Below are 18312 nucleotides of genomic sequence, written 5' to 3' on the forward strand. Positions count from 1 at the left end.
TCTGAAACCAACAAGAACCTTCCTGAGTGGTAACCATTTAACTTTCAGCACCAGAGCCTGGTGGAAATTATAAATATTGAATTCTGCGCACAGTATGAGAATTGCCTGATACTGGTGAACTTGGAGAAGTGAAAAGTGAATATTTGGTTAGTGAAGCAAGAGACCTTTCCTGAACATATACACATTGCATATACATGCACTTGGAATTAGAAGGGGGTTGTTAATAGTAAAAGTTAAAGATTGATCCTGTTATTATGTTTAAAGAAAATTAAAAGCAACTTTTGTTTAAGTAGCCATTGTCTTGGTGAATTTTGATTGCTGCTGGGTTTTGGAGTCCTCTGGGCTCGTAGCAGAAGTATTTGTACGCACTACATTATGACTTGTAAATGGTAGAAAAGTTTTGAGGAGTTGCTTGGCTTCCAATCTGCTGTTTCTTCACAAAATTTCTATAAATGGATCTGGACATTAGAAGCAATCACCTCCATTTATTGTTATTTATTATTGTCATGTGTACCAGGACTCAGAAAAAAAGTTGTCTTTTGCATGCCATTTCAACAGCTAGCAAAGAGTTGCCACTTTCTGGCACTATTTTGCAAAACCAAAAGGAGAAAACTAAAGGAAAGAAAAGCAAGTCCTTTCAAAGATGACCAGTGGTTGATGTCATCAGTTAGCCAGATCCAGCTGCCTATTCTTTATTGCTCCTCCTCGACTTCTCGTCCCACTTTCCCAAAGTCGTGGCTTCATGATGTAGTGATAGAGGCATGGAAATTAATGAAGTAGCTGAAGCTGTTTGGTTATGTTGCTTCCCCAAGCTGAACTAGTCTTTAAAAGCTGCAATCGGGTAAAAGCAAAATATTGCTGATTTTAAAAGTCTGAATTGTTCAGCAGATAAAAACAGTAAAATGTAGAGAAAGGAACTTCAGACTTTCAGATAATTCACTAATGGTTTCTGCTACGTGCTTTCTATTTTTATCTTGGGCCTCATCTGGTCAAATGTTAGAATGACATCAAAGGCAGATCAAGGATTAATTTTGCCTGTCCATGTTCAGGCTCAGGCTGTATTAAACTTAGGATGCAAGTAAACCCATGGGATTGCTGATCAATCGCCCTTTTGATGGAGCCTCCCACAACTGGGTGTAAACTAGCTAGTTAGATTAATATCCTACTTATAACAACCATCTCTGACAAGGTGTAATAAAAATAAAGCTGGACATTCTATCCAGAGTGAAACTCTGCCTTGTGTGGATTCAGCCATGTTAGAAGCACAGCAAGCATAAATGAAAGTGATCCTCACTGTCATCAAGAGATGTGTTTAAATTGGCAGAGCTATCCCAAGGACTAGTTCAGAAACCACCTTAACCTGTGTTAGCAATGGGTAAGGGCTTCAAAGACTAATATTGGAGATGTCCTCTGATAAGTGGATTCCCAGGAACTTGGAAGGTCTCGCCCTCTGCACTGTCGTCCTATCAGTGAAGACCCTCGCACTTCCCTTCCATAGTAAGCACCTTAGTCTTGCTGACATTGAGAGCAAGATTGTTCTGGCACCACACAAGCAGATTATCAATCTCCATCCTATATTTCTGACTCGTCATTTCCCATGATTCAGCCAATAACAGAGGTGTCATCACGAATTTTAGTTTGCATTGGAGCTAAACTTGACCATGTAATCGAGAGTGTGGGAGGAAAAGAACGCAGCTTTAAAGAGCTCCAATTCTGTCCAAAATCCAATCACTTCTTAGTCCCTCCCCAGCTTCTTTTCCCCATCCCCAGCTTCTTTTCCCCACCACCCTTTACTCCCTCGATATACTTGATGCAACCCTGTGACCCAAAATGTTGTCTGACCATTTCTACACATGGATGCTGTCTGGCCCACTGAGTACCTTCAGGAGCTCATTGTTGCCTCAAGATTCTGTAGTTTTTGTGTTTCTCTAAGGTGTATCAGACCAGGGATGTGTATTTTTCCCATGCACTTGTTGATTAATTCCCATTGTGCTTTGTTCCAGGTGAAATTGATCACAAGGAAAGAATAGCTCAGCAGAGAAAGTTGTTGCAAAAGAAATTGGGCCTTGACATGGGAGCAGCACTTGGAATGAACACTGAAGAGCTATTTAATGATGAAGATCTTATTTATAATCCCTCTCCAACTCCAGCAGTACTGAAACAGCCTGTAGGTAGAACCTCAGGTTGTTTGACTTCAAGGAATCATACAGTGGGTTTGGCTTATTTTTGTAGCTTAAAATCTGCATGTTGTACCATTGATTTTCTTAGCAAAGAACAGGGCCCTCCATAATGTTTGGGACAAAGACATTTTTCATTTATTTTCAATTTGGAATCAAACAATTTACATGGCATTAAAGTGCACCTTCCAGATTTTATTCAAGCTTATTTGAGTACATTTTGGTTTGACCATGTAGACGTTACAGCACTTTTTGTACATAGTTCCCTCATTTCAGGGCACCATAACATTTGGGACACAGCAATAATAAAGTAGTCATGTTTCGTACTTTGTTGCATATCTCTTGCATGCAATGACTGCTCAAAGACTGATTTATAGACATCAACAGGTGCCAGGCCTCTACTGCAGTAATTTTCACTCCCTGCTTGTTTTGGGGACTTGTCCCCTCAAGTTTTCTCTTCAGTATCTGGAAGACATGCATAATTCGATTTAGATCAGGTTATTGACTTGGCCTTCAAGAATTTTCCAGTTTTTAGCTTTACAAAACTCCTTTGTTGCTTTAGCACTGTCCAATGAGTTTGGGAGCATTTTGTTAGAACTTGAGCAGATCAGATATTCCTGAACACCTCAGTTTTCATTTCTGAACTGCCATCAGCTGTTAAATCATCGAAGATAGTGCATCAGTACCTTTGGCAGTCATAAATGCCTCGGCCATAACACACCCAGCACCATGTTTCACAGATGAGGTGGTATGCTTTGGAACTTGGGCAGTTTCTTTCTGCCTCCACACTTTGTTCTTGCCTCTCTGATACAGGTTAATCTTGGTCTTGTCTGTCGGTCGGTCCACAAGACCTTTTTCCAGAATTCTGCAGGCTCTTTTAAATTCTTCTTGGCAGACTGTAATCTGGCCATCCTGTTTCTGTGGCTAACTGGTAGTTTGCATCTTGCAGTGTAACCTCTATTTCTCTTCATGAAGTCTTATGCATACAGAGGTCATCGACACATCCAGACCTGCCTCCTGACAAGTATTTCTGATCAGTCGGACAGGCGATTTGGGATTTTTCTTCATTATGATGAGAATTCTTTTGTCATCAGCAATGGAAGTCTTCCTTGGAATTCCAGTTCCTTTACCATTACTGAGCTCACCAGTATGCTCTTACTTCTTAATTATGTCCGAAACAGTGGATTTTTGGTAATCCTGACGTTTGGGTGATTGTCTCTTAATATTTTATTCTTGTTTTTTCAGCCTTATAATGGCTTCTTTGACTTTTACTTGGCACAACTCTGGTCCTCATTGTTGAAAAATGTCAATGACAGACTCCAAAGGTGATCAAAAGTTTAGAAGCAAGCCTAGATCTCTTACACTTGCACTAATGAAGCTTTGTAACCTATCTGCATAAAGGAAAAATGTCTTTGTCCTAAACATTATGGCAGGCAATGTACATGTTTTAAATTGTACATCCATTGAAATGAAATAGCTTCTGGCTTATGATTTGGAATTTGTACATATTAATAATGTTAGTGGGATCTTGATCTGGAAGGTTCTATTATTAATGCAAGGGGGATGGCATACAAACATACAGAAGTCTTGCAACAACAGTGGTGGTCTCCCTTAATCAGGAATTTATTTTCACTGAGGGCAGTTCAGGAAGGGTTGATTCCAGCGATGCAAGTCTGACAGGTTGGAAGGAAATTTTCCCTTGTGAAAAATTCAGAATTCTAAACAGAATTTCTGAGTGCGAAGTCGTTCTTCAAAGGCTGATTTCGATGGTTTATTTCTTGAGGTTTGCAAATTTGTGAATTTTCTAATGCAGGAAGCTCAGGCTGAGTTGTTGAAACATATCTACTTCAGATTGGAAAATATTCAAGATAAAGTGGACGATAGAAAATGGTGGGCCAAGATAAGGTGGAGAAATATTTCAAAAGCTGACTTCAATTTCTTTGAATTTTTTTTTGTAAACCAGTTTTATTTTCTTTTCATCATAGGCCGTCCCTTTATTCTCCTCATCGATTGCCTTCTCCATAATTTAAAAACTTGCAATTTTTAACTTTTTTCAAATATTGGTATGGGTGGGGGCAGTCATCTACCAGAACTGCTAGTTTGATTGCTGTTTGATTTGGTTAGAACATTTGCACTTTTTTGCTTTCTGATCAGAGGGGAATCGTTTGATTTAGTTATGTTAATTAACTTTCTTATAATTTTTGTGTTTCTGATTATCAGAGAAATGTTAAAACATTACAAAAGTTACCAATTTTTAGGTAGCTCATCTGTTCATAAGCATAATGGTGGGATATCTTTGTCACAGGAGGCCCTTGTGTTATTTGGATCACACAGCTTAAAGGAACGAAGATCGGGCCTCCTCTTTAGTCACCTTAGGTATGAAAAGACCAGATACAGAGTTTTCAAATGGCAGGACCAATTCAGTGAAATTCAACCTAATGTGCTTTTGAACTGAACAGAGATTTCCAAATAGACTTTGCACGATTTCTTAATCGAGTAAAATCACCATTATCCACAATTCAAGCAACTGGCGAAAAAAAAAAGGAAATAAATAAGATATGAAGATAAATAAGAATAAATTTTAACTAAAAAGGTTGAAATTGTAAAGGTAAGTGCTTCTAAAAGGGACATACAAAGCTTTGATGAAGATGGGAGCCAACATTCAGCCAGTTGGGCGCACTGTTTGTTCCCTGCCTGCACCGACAGTTTGAATAGCAGTTTGAATAAACTTGTTTTTGAATAAAATGGGGTCGCCCAGGATGAGGACATATCCAAGGCTTCAACTATAAACTTGGTAAAGGGGGTTAATTGTGATGGTGGCACAGTTAGCGTAGAGGTTAGTGCAAAGCTTTTTACAGTACCAGTGACTGGGGTTCAAATTTAAATTTTGTAAGTTAAGGAAACTTAAAGTGAACTTTACATCATTACGTACTTATATTTTTTCAAATCATTTTACATTTTGTGCTATCTTTTGTCTTTTAAACTGTTTATTCTTAATTCAGGTTATTAGTTAGGGAATGTAAGATTGAATCTCAGGCAACTGTAAAAATTCTCATATCCAGCATCTGCAATTCCTGTCGGTACTGGATACCAAGGATTTTATTGTAACTAGAAGAAAAGTGACTAAATTTTAAACCTGAATGCAGAAGTAGAAGGACCAACATGGTAGAGCAATATTCTGCAGTGCTGGCACAGATCAAAGTTTTTAAGGATAATAAATTAATAATAAATGTTATAATGTATTTAAATATCACTTTGAGTGTCTCTAGATGTTGTACACAACAACAGAGGTCGGATTTAAAGGATAGAATAGTAAGAGGGTTAATAGTTCATGTGAGCATTTGGCATTGATTGGTGAGGCACTGTTGCCAGCGTTGGAATAAGATTCTTTAGATCATTTTCTTTTTATCCGTGATCTTTCCTTTATCTGTGATTCCGAAAACCGAACATTTTTTTTTAACTGCATGTACAGTATATTTTCAGGTGTTCTAGAGAGAACACAGCTCAGGAGGCGAGCAAGTGGGGAGAGAGCAGTAACACGACTCGGGTGGGCAAGTGAGGAGAGAGTGAGGAGAGAATACGGCGAGAAGACAGTGGAGGCCCAACGAGGGCAAGGAGAGTCAGACCCCGCTGAGCCACTGGGGCTAGAGGGTGAAAGGTCCCAGGTGCTGAGCTCAACGGCCCAGGAGAGAAGCGAATCGGCGGCAAGGAGAAGGTGGTGCAGGAGGGATAAAAAACTTAGAGATGCCAGGGAGAGGCTGAGCAGCAGCAAGAGCTGGGCCCAAGAGAGGAGCAGGTGATGGGAAGACCTCCCCCCCCCCCCCCCACACTGGGACAGCTAAGGCTGGTGCAGAAGGACCAGATGATGGAAAGCAGCCCAACAGCAGCTGAGCCTGGCCAAAAGGAGGCAGTCAAGGAGATGGTGGAGCCAACCTCTTTGTTTTAATGCGGGATCAATGGCTGCCTTCGTTGCCCATAATCCCCCACGCAGCTGGAACCACTCTGGGTAACAAAGACGGCCAGTGCTCATTGAGCCGGCTTCAATATGGCGTCACTCCATAAAAAGGGTTTATGTTTTGCATGAATCTGTGCCACTGCCATTTTAATTTCATAATCCAGAATAATCTAAATACCGTTAAGTGTCCAGTCTCAAGGATCTCGGATAAAAGGATAAGCACCTGTACAGATCTTTTGATGCGTTGATGTGGCTTGAGATACCCAAAAATAAAAAGAGGTAAAGCCTTGGCAGGAATTGAAGAGTTAGAACTTTGGAATTATGGCATGGTTTAATCAGGAGTCACTCCAGGTCAGCTAGCACAGGTGTGATGAATGAACAGGATTTGTTGCAAGATTTTTGGGAATGATAACTGAGGAAAGACTTCCAGTTAAGTATTGAAATACTTAAGTCTAAGTACTTAACTCTAAGTCTAGAGTTGATTATGGTTTAGATAAGGGTTTCCTTAATGAATAAAATAAGGACAAGATTAGACAATGTTGCTGAGATCTACCTCAGTAACATTTCGGTAGTGGTGTGGACTACTTGATTTTTTTTCGTGCAAGATGCAAATATTCACATTCAAACAAATCCTACTTTTCTGTCGTCTCCATAGATGTGCCTCACCTGTTTTGAATTTTGAGTATTTTCTGTTTGGATTTTTAATATCTGCAATATTCTGTAGTTAAGACAATTAAATATTCTTTAAATTGTTTTCAGCCATTGTCACATTTTAATTATGCTTTGAAGATATGAAAAAATCCTATCAAAACTTCAGATCATAAATTTATAACCTACCAGTAATCAATACACTTAACAATTTGGTTGCCTTGCTTTATATAAAATTCAGAACTATTTCTCTCTTCAATCATGCCCCACTCTAAATTTTGGTAGGCTGTGTTTTCTCCTTGTTAAACTAGTCATGAACATTTCTTTCCCACTTTCCAAACAAATGAAATTGGCGTATTGCCTTTTTTTCTTTTTTAAAAAAAGTTGATATAATTTTATTTTTATCCTTTCACAATTTTTCCTTTAGTTAAGCACTTTGAATTTCTACTGACTTTACAAGATGCATCAATTTAGCATTGTTTTAACTCCTCTGAGACACCATCAGTGGAAAGGAGAACAGAGATAATGTTTCAAATTGAAGACCATCAAAACTTTACCCTTATGAATTTATAAATCTGGTCCATTAACTCTTTTTGTCTTTATGCCACTGGTGCTTTACTTACATTTTCTGTTTTATCTATTCTAACTTTTACAAGCTTCAGAATTATGTTGATACTTTAAATATTACAAGAATGAACACTATGATACAATTTATTTTTAAAGGAAATTGCAGCATCATTGCAGAACTGGGTTTAGCCTTGATCTTGTGTGACCTTGTAATTTGACATCCTCTCCTATTTAACATTACATTGTGTAATTAACATTAACTACATATGTGTTAACTGCTAAGTGACTTTTCTGTTTCCCTTACTCAATGTTGCAACATTTGGCTTTTGTACATTAATCAAGGAAATGGAAAAAAAAATCCAGCATTCTTTTATAAATGTTTCTTATTTTTCTTTTGGTATGTTCTTTAATGCTGGTTAATACAATACAACCATTTATTTATTTAACACTCATCAATCATTTGCCTACCTTCCTTCCAGAGTTGCTAATTAAAGGCAAAATGTTCAGAATTAAACAAAAGGGCCATTAAGCTTGTTTTAGGTGGGTTAATCGTCCATCTAGATGTGGAACAACAGTTTACATACATCTTGATTGACGAGTGATTGTGACCATGTGCAAGATATTTTAATTACTGTTGTGGGAAAATCATTTCTGTAATTAGTTTAAAGATTGGTGGAATTTAACGCATTAGATATTTTGAATATTTTAATTTTGTAATCAAACATGTATCAAGAAATAACCATTACCTACATACATAAATCTCTAAACATCCCCCTTCCGCCCCCCCAAACAAAACTTGAAATGGAAAAATACTAAAGAAGGAAGGAGAAAATAGAAAAGAAATAAAAGCAAGAAAGAAAAAGAGGAGGAACTGTTGGGATCCCCTTCAGAGGATCTCATTCCTTTTCTTGCCAAGGTCTCAAATAAGGGAAGGAACAAGGAGGTAGAACTCAGGTACAGAATAAGTATTCCTAAATATTCAACCCTGCATTCTGCAAGTATGGCTGCCACACCTGCAAAAACATGTTACACCTCTTCCTGAGATTATAGGTAATTTTCTGCAGGGGAACGCATCTATGTATTTCTGCATTCCATCGGGATCTATCCAGAAGGGAAACAGATTTCCAGATAACTGAAATATATTTCCTGGCCACCACCAATGTAATTTTAAGAAATTTTAATTGGTACTTGGATAGGCTCATTTTGGGTCTTATGTGCACAATATTTCCTAAGATAAATAATTATGGACTTTGTGGCATTTGTTTCCCAATGATCTGGACTAATAAAACTCCTTTTCCTAAAAGGTTTCACTTTAGAGCATAACCAGTGTAAGGTAAAACATCATGAGATGGGAATGTGTAGGGAGTTACCCTGTACAGGGCAGTAACAAGAAGGGGAGGTGTCCTTGTACTCCTGTTAGGTAAAACATCATGAGATGGGAATGTACAGGGCTGTAACAAGATGTAAATGCATCCTTGTACTTACAAGATAAGAGAGACATTGATGGATTGAGAGGCAGGAAGCTAGCAGGGAAAGGATAGCAACAGTTTTAGTCATTGGACAAGTAATGATATGATGATGTTCTAAGCATGTATCCAAGGGTATAAAAAATCACCATTTTGCTGATAACGGCAGAATGCATTCTCCGACTAACTTTGTTAGTCGCAAGTGTTACAATCCGGTAATAAAGAACAAAGAACCCTGATTTCGACTCAGCCTGGTGTTTGTCTCACTCATTCATGAACAAAGCAGACCTAACACCAGGTGGAATGTAAAAAGATTCCTGTTTCATTACCTCATCTAAAACGTATATCTGATATATTAGAATTTAATTTATGTAATTTCTGCAGGGTAAGGTGTAGCTGATGCAATGTTATTTTGCACCAATCTATACCTTGCATTTATTGTATTTGTCATGCTGTCCTGACATAAGTCGGACCAGTTCTCATCACCAATACTAATATTCAAGTCTGAGAGTTGCTCACTAAAGTAAGGAATGCATTACAGATGTAAACTTTTTTGTGTTCCCGTTTTGAATCAAGATCTCCATTTCACTGCACTCTGGTTACATCATCATCGGTCCTAATTCATTTCTGAAAAAAGCTCTTAATTGAAAGTAGCAGAAGATTATGTTGTTAAGAATATTATATTTAACTGCTAAATCACATAATTTGCCCTTACATACAAGAATCTTCTATATATCTAATCCCTTTCTGGGACCAGGTATATAGAATCTTAGTATGTATTGTTAAAGGAATTAATCTATTTTGAGTCCTATGCATTTTTGGAAATATTTTTTCCTTTTGTTCCAATTAAATTATTCAATTTATACCAAATTTGGTTTGTAAAAGGATCTCCTTTTCCACCAGAAATATATTTAGTATCCCAGTTATAAGATCTTCTCCAACTTTGTACAGTTCAATTTCCAACCATGAAGGGTTGTTTCTTCTGTCAAAGAGGGAAGAGACAAATTTCATTTGGGCCACCAAATAGTAATATTTAAAATTTGCGAGTAGCAAACCCCCCCCCCTCATATGGTATTTCCAAGTTTCCTAACCAGTTTATGGTTTGAAAAAACTTCTGTGGGAATGGAAGAGTCTGGAAGAGGTACTGTACATGCAGGAATATATTCATTTTAACACAATTAACTCTTCCAATCAAAGTTATCAGAAGAATTATCCATTTATTTAAGTCTTCAAATTTCTTAAGCAAGAGGAGATAGATCATTTTTGTATAATTTTTTTCAAATCATCTGTTTTAATCCCCAAATACTTAATCCCATTATTTGACCATCTACATTGCATTTTTGTTTTGGGTTTTTTTTTGTGCTGTGCTTCAGCAATTCTGGCTGCTCAATCATTATCTAATTCTAGCTGCCCAGTCGACTGCTGTTGATTCCACGTGGGCTTGGAATGGCCCGTTGAAGGAACCGACAGTGGTTTTATTTGAGATCCTGCGCCCAAGTTGGTGGCGCCTATTAATCTGCAGCAGCCCAGAGGGGCTGCAGACTCCCGAAAAGCAGAGGTCCGAAGCAGGGTACCACAGGTCGGGAGGTTCACCCTCGCACCCCTGTCTGAGAATGAAAGCGGAAGAAATGACCCACGGGACTGTGACCATGGAGGTGGACCAGCGAGGAGGCTCTGCAGCAGGCTGCTGGTGACTTAAGATGAGGAACCCATGGAAGCTGCGGGCTGCTGGAGACTGCTATCGGGAGACTCGCACTAGGCTGCGGACTCTTGGAGAGTGGCTTGAACTGGCCAGAGAAGTACCAAATATTGGAACCAGGATGTGAGAGGGTGCTTGAAGGGTCACTGACTGCGTCGGAGGTTCAGATCTGGAACTTGGGTCGCCAGTGGTTTGGACTGAACTGTGGGTGATGTGGAGGTTACGGAAGCACTAGTGGCAAATCTACAGACACTCGGTAACTCTGGGGGGACTCTTGCTTCTGACTGACTGTAAGAAATGTAAGAGGCACCTAGGCAATTTCTGCTAGAGGCTTATCTGTCTGCCTTGCAGCAGGCAAAAAGGAATTTCATGTAATAGGACACTTTATTACTATGATAATAAATTGAATCTTGAATTCTTTTTGTTTGAATACTTTATTTTTAATTTTTCATACAAGTAGTTAGAATTATTCAAACATGACAGCTGTATAAAAATGAATATAGCTACAAGATGTTGGTTATATACCCCTCCCCTTAATCCCACCCTAACCCCAACCCCTTAAAACAATAGGAAACGTTGTTTATGTAATCAAATTATATAGTAACATACTAAAAATAGAAAGTAAAGATACTTGGATTGTTCTTGGAGAGATTGCATAGCACTAGGGATGCATTTAAAATTTAATATCTTTATTTGTTTACGGAGGATTATCGCAAGTTTAAGCAATCGGAAGAAATAATATTAAATATTTACTCCTTTTTGTAAATGCAGCTGCCAAATTTGCAAAAATATACTGTATTTATTTCTAAAATTGTATGTAATTTTTTTCTAATGGAATACATCTCTGAATTTCTGCACTCAATCTATCTATCCCTAAATGTGAATCTGATTTCCAAGTAACTGCAATGTATTTTCTTGCTGCTTCCAACACAATTTTAACAAATTTCTTTTGACTTAATGGCAACCTCAATTTAGGTCTCATTTTTTTCTATATTCCCTAATAAAAAATATATCTGGATTGTGTAGAAATGTAATACCAGTAATTTGGTCTAAGAGGTTCCCTGTGCCTATCCAAAAAGGTCTCCCCTTTGGACGTAACCATGTACAATGCAGAAAAGTATCTCCTCCTTGGCCACATCTAAAACACTTATTTGATAAGTCTGATTTTATGTAACTTTTGTGCTGTTATGTATAATTGATGCATAAAATTATATTTTACAATCTGTATTGTACATTAATTGTATTGGTCATACAATCTTTACATAAATCTGTCCATATTTGATCATCAATTGTAGTATTCAAATCTTGTTCCCATTTTTGTTTAGATTTATATAGCCCAGGTTTAGCAATTGCTCTTTGTAAGAAATTATACATTGCAGAAGTAAATTTCCTCATCTGATGATAGTTTCCACTTCACTACATGAGGTAATAGTCTTTTCAGATCCTAATTTATCTATTGAGTCCTTTTATTTGAAAATAGCAAAAAAGGGTATATTTATTCCTTATTTGTGGAAAAGACATTAACTGACCTTGTTCATAACAATCTTCAGTATTTTTTCATTCCTTTGTCAAACCACAATTTCAGAAATTGATTATTCTTTGAAAAAGGTATCAAACTGTTTTGAGTGAGAGGGGTTTTAGGTGATATACCTCCTTTTATTCCAATATCCCCATCTATTTTACTCCAAATATCTATTAGTTTTTTTTAAACAAAGGTGTTTCTTTCATTCCTGTCATTAGTTTTGAATTCCATTTATAAATAAATTCTTCGGGTGTTTCCTCTTCAATTTTGTCTAATTGAATTTTAACCCAGGCTGGTATATTTTCTCCTTCAAAAAAAATGCAATGAATCTCATTTGAGCTGCTCAATAATAATTCTTAAAATGAGCAAGTTGCAGTCCCCTTATTTCATATTTCCACGGTAATTTCTACATAGATACCTGTGACATTTTACCTTTCCAAAGAAATTTTCTCACCTTTATTAAGTTTCTGAAAACATTTTTAAGGTACTGAAACAGGTAATGTTTGAAATAGACACTGAATTCTTGGAAAAATACTCAACTTCATACAGTTAACTCTTTTTCCTAAAGTTATAGGTAAAGTCATCCATTTTTTTCAATCAACTTTATGAAGTAAGATAAATAATTCAATTTATATAAATTCTTTAAGTTCTCATCTATCTGAATCCCTAAATACTTAATTCCATTCTTTGGCCATTTAAATTGAGTGTTTCTTTGACACTTTTTTTGGGAATATGTCATCATAAAAGAATGAGAATATTGTTAAAGTTTTAGGTGATTTAAACATCATCATGTGGTTACATTGTGTTGATGTGAGTTGTTGCTAGAAAGTGGCTTTCACTAATTTGGGGCAACTATTCTCTTTCTACAGGAAGATGTACAGCTAGTGTTTAATATTTCTCTACTCTTGGCTGAGATTGCCCAGATGAATAAATATGTGATTTACCTTTTCTTTGCCTTTTCTTTTCTTGTGCTTTGAGTTGGAAAATTGAATTTTGGTAACTTAAGATTATTAACACTAATTGCCAGGAGTTTTTGATCTTATTCTGTTTTATGTAGATGAGAAGGAATTTGAGTTCTACAATTTTACACTTATAGGACCTCCACTGCCACAGGAAATAAATTTGAACCAATTTGGAAATTGTCAAATAAATCACAGGTAGAATAAAAGAAGCATACCAAATTATAGGAAAATAGTTCTAGTCAGCTGATCTATTAAAGAAATAAGTTTTTGGAAATTTTTTAGGGCACCTGAAGCACAATTAATTGCAAAACAATTCGTGTTGCTATAAATTTTTACTGTTAAAGGAATAAATTGTCAATCATTTTAGCTTTCTTGGATTTGAAATAATGGGAGTCTCTGTTTATTCTTAATTAGATCTTGCATAAGAATTTGGGAAGTGGGGGACTTGTTATTCAACTGTCTGAATTGTTCATCAAGAAAAATATATTCTCATTCAAAATCCATTCAGTAAAATCTGCAGATTTCTGCATCGTAGACGTGAGGCTAGATAACCAATTAACATTTATTTTTAACTCCAGCACTGCCAAGCCTACTTACCACTGCTCCCCACTAAGAAATTGATCAAGACTACTTTATAAGCTGTGTGTCTTAACAGTACAGTATGTCAGACATGTGCGGGCAAATGAGATTTTGCGTTGAAATCAGAATTGTAGCATTGTAGCCTTATTTTTACCCTTTTCAAAAAAAAAATCAAATATTTAGACATGTTCAAGATGGTAGATTAGAAATTGTTGGTTGTACTGCTTCTTGACCACTTGCATAAGTCAAAAAGGCATATTTTGCACACACTGAATATTGTGATCATGACTGAAATGCTACTTAATATGTTTCACTCTTTTTGTAGCATGTTCAAGCTGCTGATCTAATAGAAGCTGAATTTCAACCAGGAATGAGTAGTAGGCAGAAAAATAAAGCAAAGAGAATGGCTAAGCTATTTGCCAAGCAGCGATCTAGAGATACCATAGAAGGAAATGCAAACAGTGAAAAATGGTATGAACAAGGTTTGATTGTTTTTCAATTCTGAATAATGCAGATTGTTAATAGCAAATGATAAAACAATAGACTGAACTTAAAATATGGCCCTTTTCAGATTTAACTTAGAAACATTTTGTGCTAAAGAAAATCTTTGGCACCACTCTTTTGCGCATAATAGAAACTCAAATTAGTTTTCTAATACTGTAGTGAAATGTTATTGATTATGCTTTGAATTCTGTTTCATTGCAGAAGGCATGGAAAATATAGTGTTTCTTTGAACCAATGTATATGCCCTACTGGGAATTTCTTGCTTCACTCTATATTATAAAATAAGCCTTTTGAACCAAATACAAGAACATACTTAAGAAAATGACATTTTTAACACTATTTTAGGTATTTTTTTTAGGCTAAATTAATGGCTTTAGAATATACCTTGAAACATTCTTTCATTCAAAAACAGGAAGAACCGAATCTACAATATCTGGTTTGAGTGATTTAAAAGTTAGCATTTCTGTGAAGAGTTTCAGATGGGTTTGATTTCATCTATACCAAGGTTAGCTAATGTTAGCGATTATTATGACATTCGATGGAAAAATGACCCCTTCAATGAGAGCCAAAATTAGCTTGTGGTTTTTCTTTGCATTGATTCCAGAACATTTAAACATAATTTGTGAGAGGTCAGAATTGTAGTTGTCAGTGACCCTTTCCAGTACTCTAAAATCAATCAAATTGACTGCCAATACTCCGGGTTTATATAAAAAATGGCCATGGGGTGACTAAAATTTCATTGTGGAGCCATTATGAACAGTTAATACCTTTAGACAACAAGAAGGATGGACATTTGGAGAGAAACATTTTTTTAAAAAAGCATTTATAGTGCTTTGCTAACTAAAAGGAAAAATTATAGCTTCAGTCCAGCCAAGTAGTAGAATTTTTTTTTGGTTTTCGCTATAAGTTGTGTGAATAGACCTATTTCCATTATACCAGGAAGGATATATAAACATCGACCGTAAGAGATTCAAATGTGGTAGATTGGGAAGAAACTTTGAAGTAGAATGTGTTTCCACATGATCTAATTGAACAATTAATCGTGTATTTAATGTACTTTAAGTGGGAAGAATTACTGTACATTTCAGATTATCCAGAATCCTCATTTATCTGGAAAAAAAATTAAATTTTGGATAAATGAGGATATCTGAAACAAATCAGAAGTCCTCAGTTTTCTGAAATTTTTTTGGAACCAAACTGACTTCACAGGTTGAAAAATAAAATTCATTTGATATAAAATTAGGACAATTGTCCTAGTTTCAGGTAACTCCCTCCCCTCTCTCTTTCCATTTATTTTTTACCTTCCCTGTTGACTTTTCTCTCCGTCTTCCTCTCAAACTGTCTCCCAGAAGCAAGAGGTCTGAAGAATCCCTTGTCCCAGTTTTTTTCGAGGAGAGCGCCCTCCTGGGCAGGAGTGGGACCTTGGGCTCAGTGACGTTCTGTCCCCATCCCTCCCTCCCTCCTCTCCCCTTCCCTCCCTCCCTCTACCCTTCCCTCTCTTTCTTTCCCAACCTCATCCCTCAGTACAACGGAGCTCCCAATACTGAATCCCCTACTTGGCCAACTCCCACACACTCACACCAGACTCCCAGGTGTGCGATAGGCTAAGGGGAGGATTCTGAGTCGGGACTCGGGAATCTGGTGACCAGAGAGGCAGGAGCCATGACAATCAGGTCATTCAGAGACTCATTTAAGGACTTTTACTTGTGCAATTGAGTTTCTTTGTTTGTCTGTATTATCTGTTTACAGTTCTTTTATTTGTTTTCATGTTTACACAATATACAGTTTATTTTTTACATGACCATTTAGTGTAATTATGCCTTGCCCGCAGGAGAAAGGAATCTCTGGGTTGTATGTGATGTCGTGTATGTACTCTGAAAATAAATCTGAAATCTGAAAATATTTTCTTGCGCTGAACTCCTCTTGTTTACTGTATCTTGTCGTTAAAATATTTACATCCAAAATTAAGGATAAATGGCTAACTGCAATGAGAAGGTGCATCTGAAATAGCTTTGCCAATGTTTATCTTACAGCAATGATAATGTTGACGGGGAGCCGGAAGAAAAACGCAGAAAACTTGCAAATGTTGTTATTGAACAGGCAGCAACAGAATCTAAAGTGTTGATTGACAATATCCTTGACAATTCTTCTTTGTCTGATGAGGTGAAGTAAAAAGTATTTGTGATGTTCAGAATTAAATAATGTTCTGTAATTGAGAAGAAATTATTTTTTAAATATTGTACATTTTTCATTTTGATTCATAATACTAGAAAAATGGACATATTTTAGAACCCTTTATTTATTTGGTGTGCATAAATAATACTTGAGGATATTGTAGATTCATTTAATTATTTATCTGTTATGGAAAAAAATAGTATGAATTAACAAAAATTTTTCCACTTAGTCAAATGAATGGCCATTGGAAAGCTTTTGTGAAGAACTTTGTAACGATCTTTTCAACCCTTCGTGGGAGGTAAGATAATCTTTGTTCTTAAGTCTTTAACATGTAATCACTGTTAAAGAATCTGCTACTTTATCTGCATAATGTAACTTTAAAATCAAATCAGAATCATCTTTCCAATTTGTCAATCAAATAGTGAGTAACTTTTTTTTAACCACCATGATCACCAGTAATAAATTCCAAATGAAGCAGGTGCACCAACCAAAAATAGGTTGGGAAAATGCTGTTTGCATGTTTGTGTCCTCTTGAGATATCAAGATTGTTTTGCAATATCAGTGCAAGTGCAGATGCACCTGTTTATTCAGGTAACTCTAGTGTGCAATTTTGTTACTCAATTATCATGTTTTGAAATTAATATCCAAAGGGACATAGATAATGCGAGAAATTATGAAAGATCACCTAGATTCGGTCCAATTTTATGTGCAGATACTGCACATAAAATTGAAGGTTATTCTCACTTTTCCATTGATCTATGTTAAAGTAGAATTTTTCCAACTGCTTGCAGGGATTTGAAATGCATTTTTAAAACTGAACATTAAACATGGAATATTACAGGCTGTTTAGTCCACGATTTTGTGGCAACCTGTATAAATCTACTCAACAAACTAAACCTTCCTTACCTCACCCTCATAATCTTCAGAGTCTATGAAATGTCCCTATTCTACCATCCTCCATCACTGCCCTTACCCTAATGTCTCCCCTAAACTTTCCTCCCTCATTTTGTTAAAACAATTTCATTCAATAAAAATTTAAATACATGCAGTTTGTGTAAATATGATTTTATATAATTTATGTTTTAATAGTCCTCTCAAGCAAAAATATTCAGATAAAGAATTTATGAATATATTTGTTTAGTTCTCTACCCTCTTTAATGGACCCTAACGGACCTAGCTCCATTTTGTCACAACTTAATGGCTCGCAGGATCGAAAATCATTCATGATTTTCATGATTATAAACCAAAAGTTGTCTCCTCTCACTGAGGAATCATTTGCATTGTGTTCCAGAGATCACAGAGCAGCCCATCCTCGTTGACTTCCTAATAATGTTTAAAAAAACTTGCAGACTATTTCAACAGAATATGCTATAAATTGAAAAATGTATAATTCGATTATGTTACATTCGTTTTGCTATTAGGTCCGTCATGGTGCAGGAACTGGGTTGAGAGAGATATTGAAGGCACATGGGAAAAGTGGAGGTAAAATTGGAGACTGCACTTCAGAAGAGGTAAAAAAAAAGTGGATGTGAAGCATTAAATTTATTTTTATTGGCCCATTATTTCAAGCAGTTTGTATAAAATTATAATATAAATCTATTAAAGATTTTTGTGTAACATGCTCAGTTTTAGCACCGAGGCCTTATCCACATTTTCAGATAGTAAACGATCACATAGTAGTACTGAAGGAAAATAAAGATTGTTATTTAAGCCAAACATTTGAATAAAGCAAAACATTTTCAAAACAAACCATTCATTTATTTCAATGGAAGTTGGAGAATTTTGCTTTGTGAAAACTGCTTCTATTATTTCTTTTTAACAGTAACTACATTCCAAGTGTAGTACAATGGAATTAAATGGCCCTATATAACTGCAAGTTCACTTATCCTTCAATTAATATTGTTGAGCCTTAATGTGACCATTGACCTAATTCAATATGTGGGCCATAATACTATTAGATTTGTGCTAAAGTGGCTTAAATTCAAGTTTATTTATCATCCGATTGTTACATTACAACCTGACGAAGCCGCATTCTCCAGTCCACTGGACAAAAACAGT

At 36.2% G+C, this 18312-nt stretch overlaps 1 protein-coding gene across 2 annotated transcripts in view; it reads left to right on the plus strand.

The window, feature by feature from the left end:
- Nucleotides 1-18312, plus strand: part of btaf1 (BTAF1 RNA polymerase II, B-TFIID transcription factor-associated) — an 87519-nt gene that overhangs the window by 19621 nt on the left and 49586 nt on the right. The window contains exons 5-9 of one of the 2 annotated variants that reach the window (XM_069900449.1): nt 2004-2167; nt 13901-14046; nt 16113-16242; nt 16484-16552; nt 17676-17765. In XM_069900449.1, the coding sequence (XP_069756550.1) occupies nt 2004-2167; nt 13901-14046; nt 16113-16242; nt 16484-16552; nt 17676-17765 (599 nt within the window). Of the gene's footprint in view, nt 1-2003; nt 2210-13900; nt 14047-16112; nt 16243-16483; nt 16553-17675; nt 17766-18312 lie in introns of both variants that reach the window. The other variant, XM_069900448.1, reaches the window with a different exon arrangement.

Source organism: Narcine bancroftii, chromosome 10 (genome assembly GCF_036971445.1).
Source record: "Narcine bancroftii isolate sNarBan1 chromosome 10, sNarBan1.hap1, whole genome shotgun sequence".
NCBI classification, from domain to species: domain Eukaryota; kingdom Metazoa; phylum Chordata; class Chondrichthyes; order Torpediniformes; family Narcinidae; genus Narcine; species Narcine bancroftii.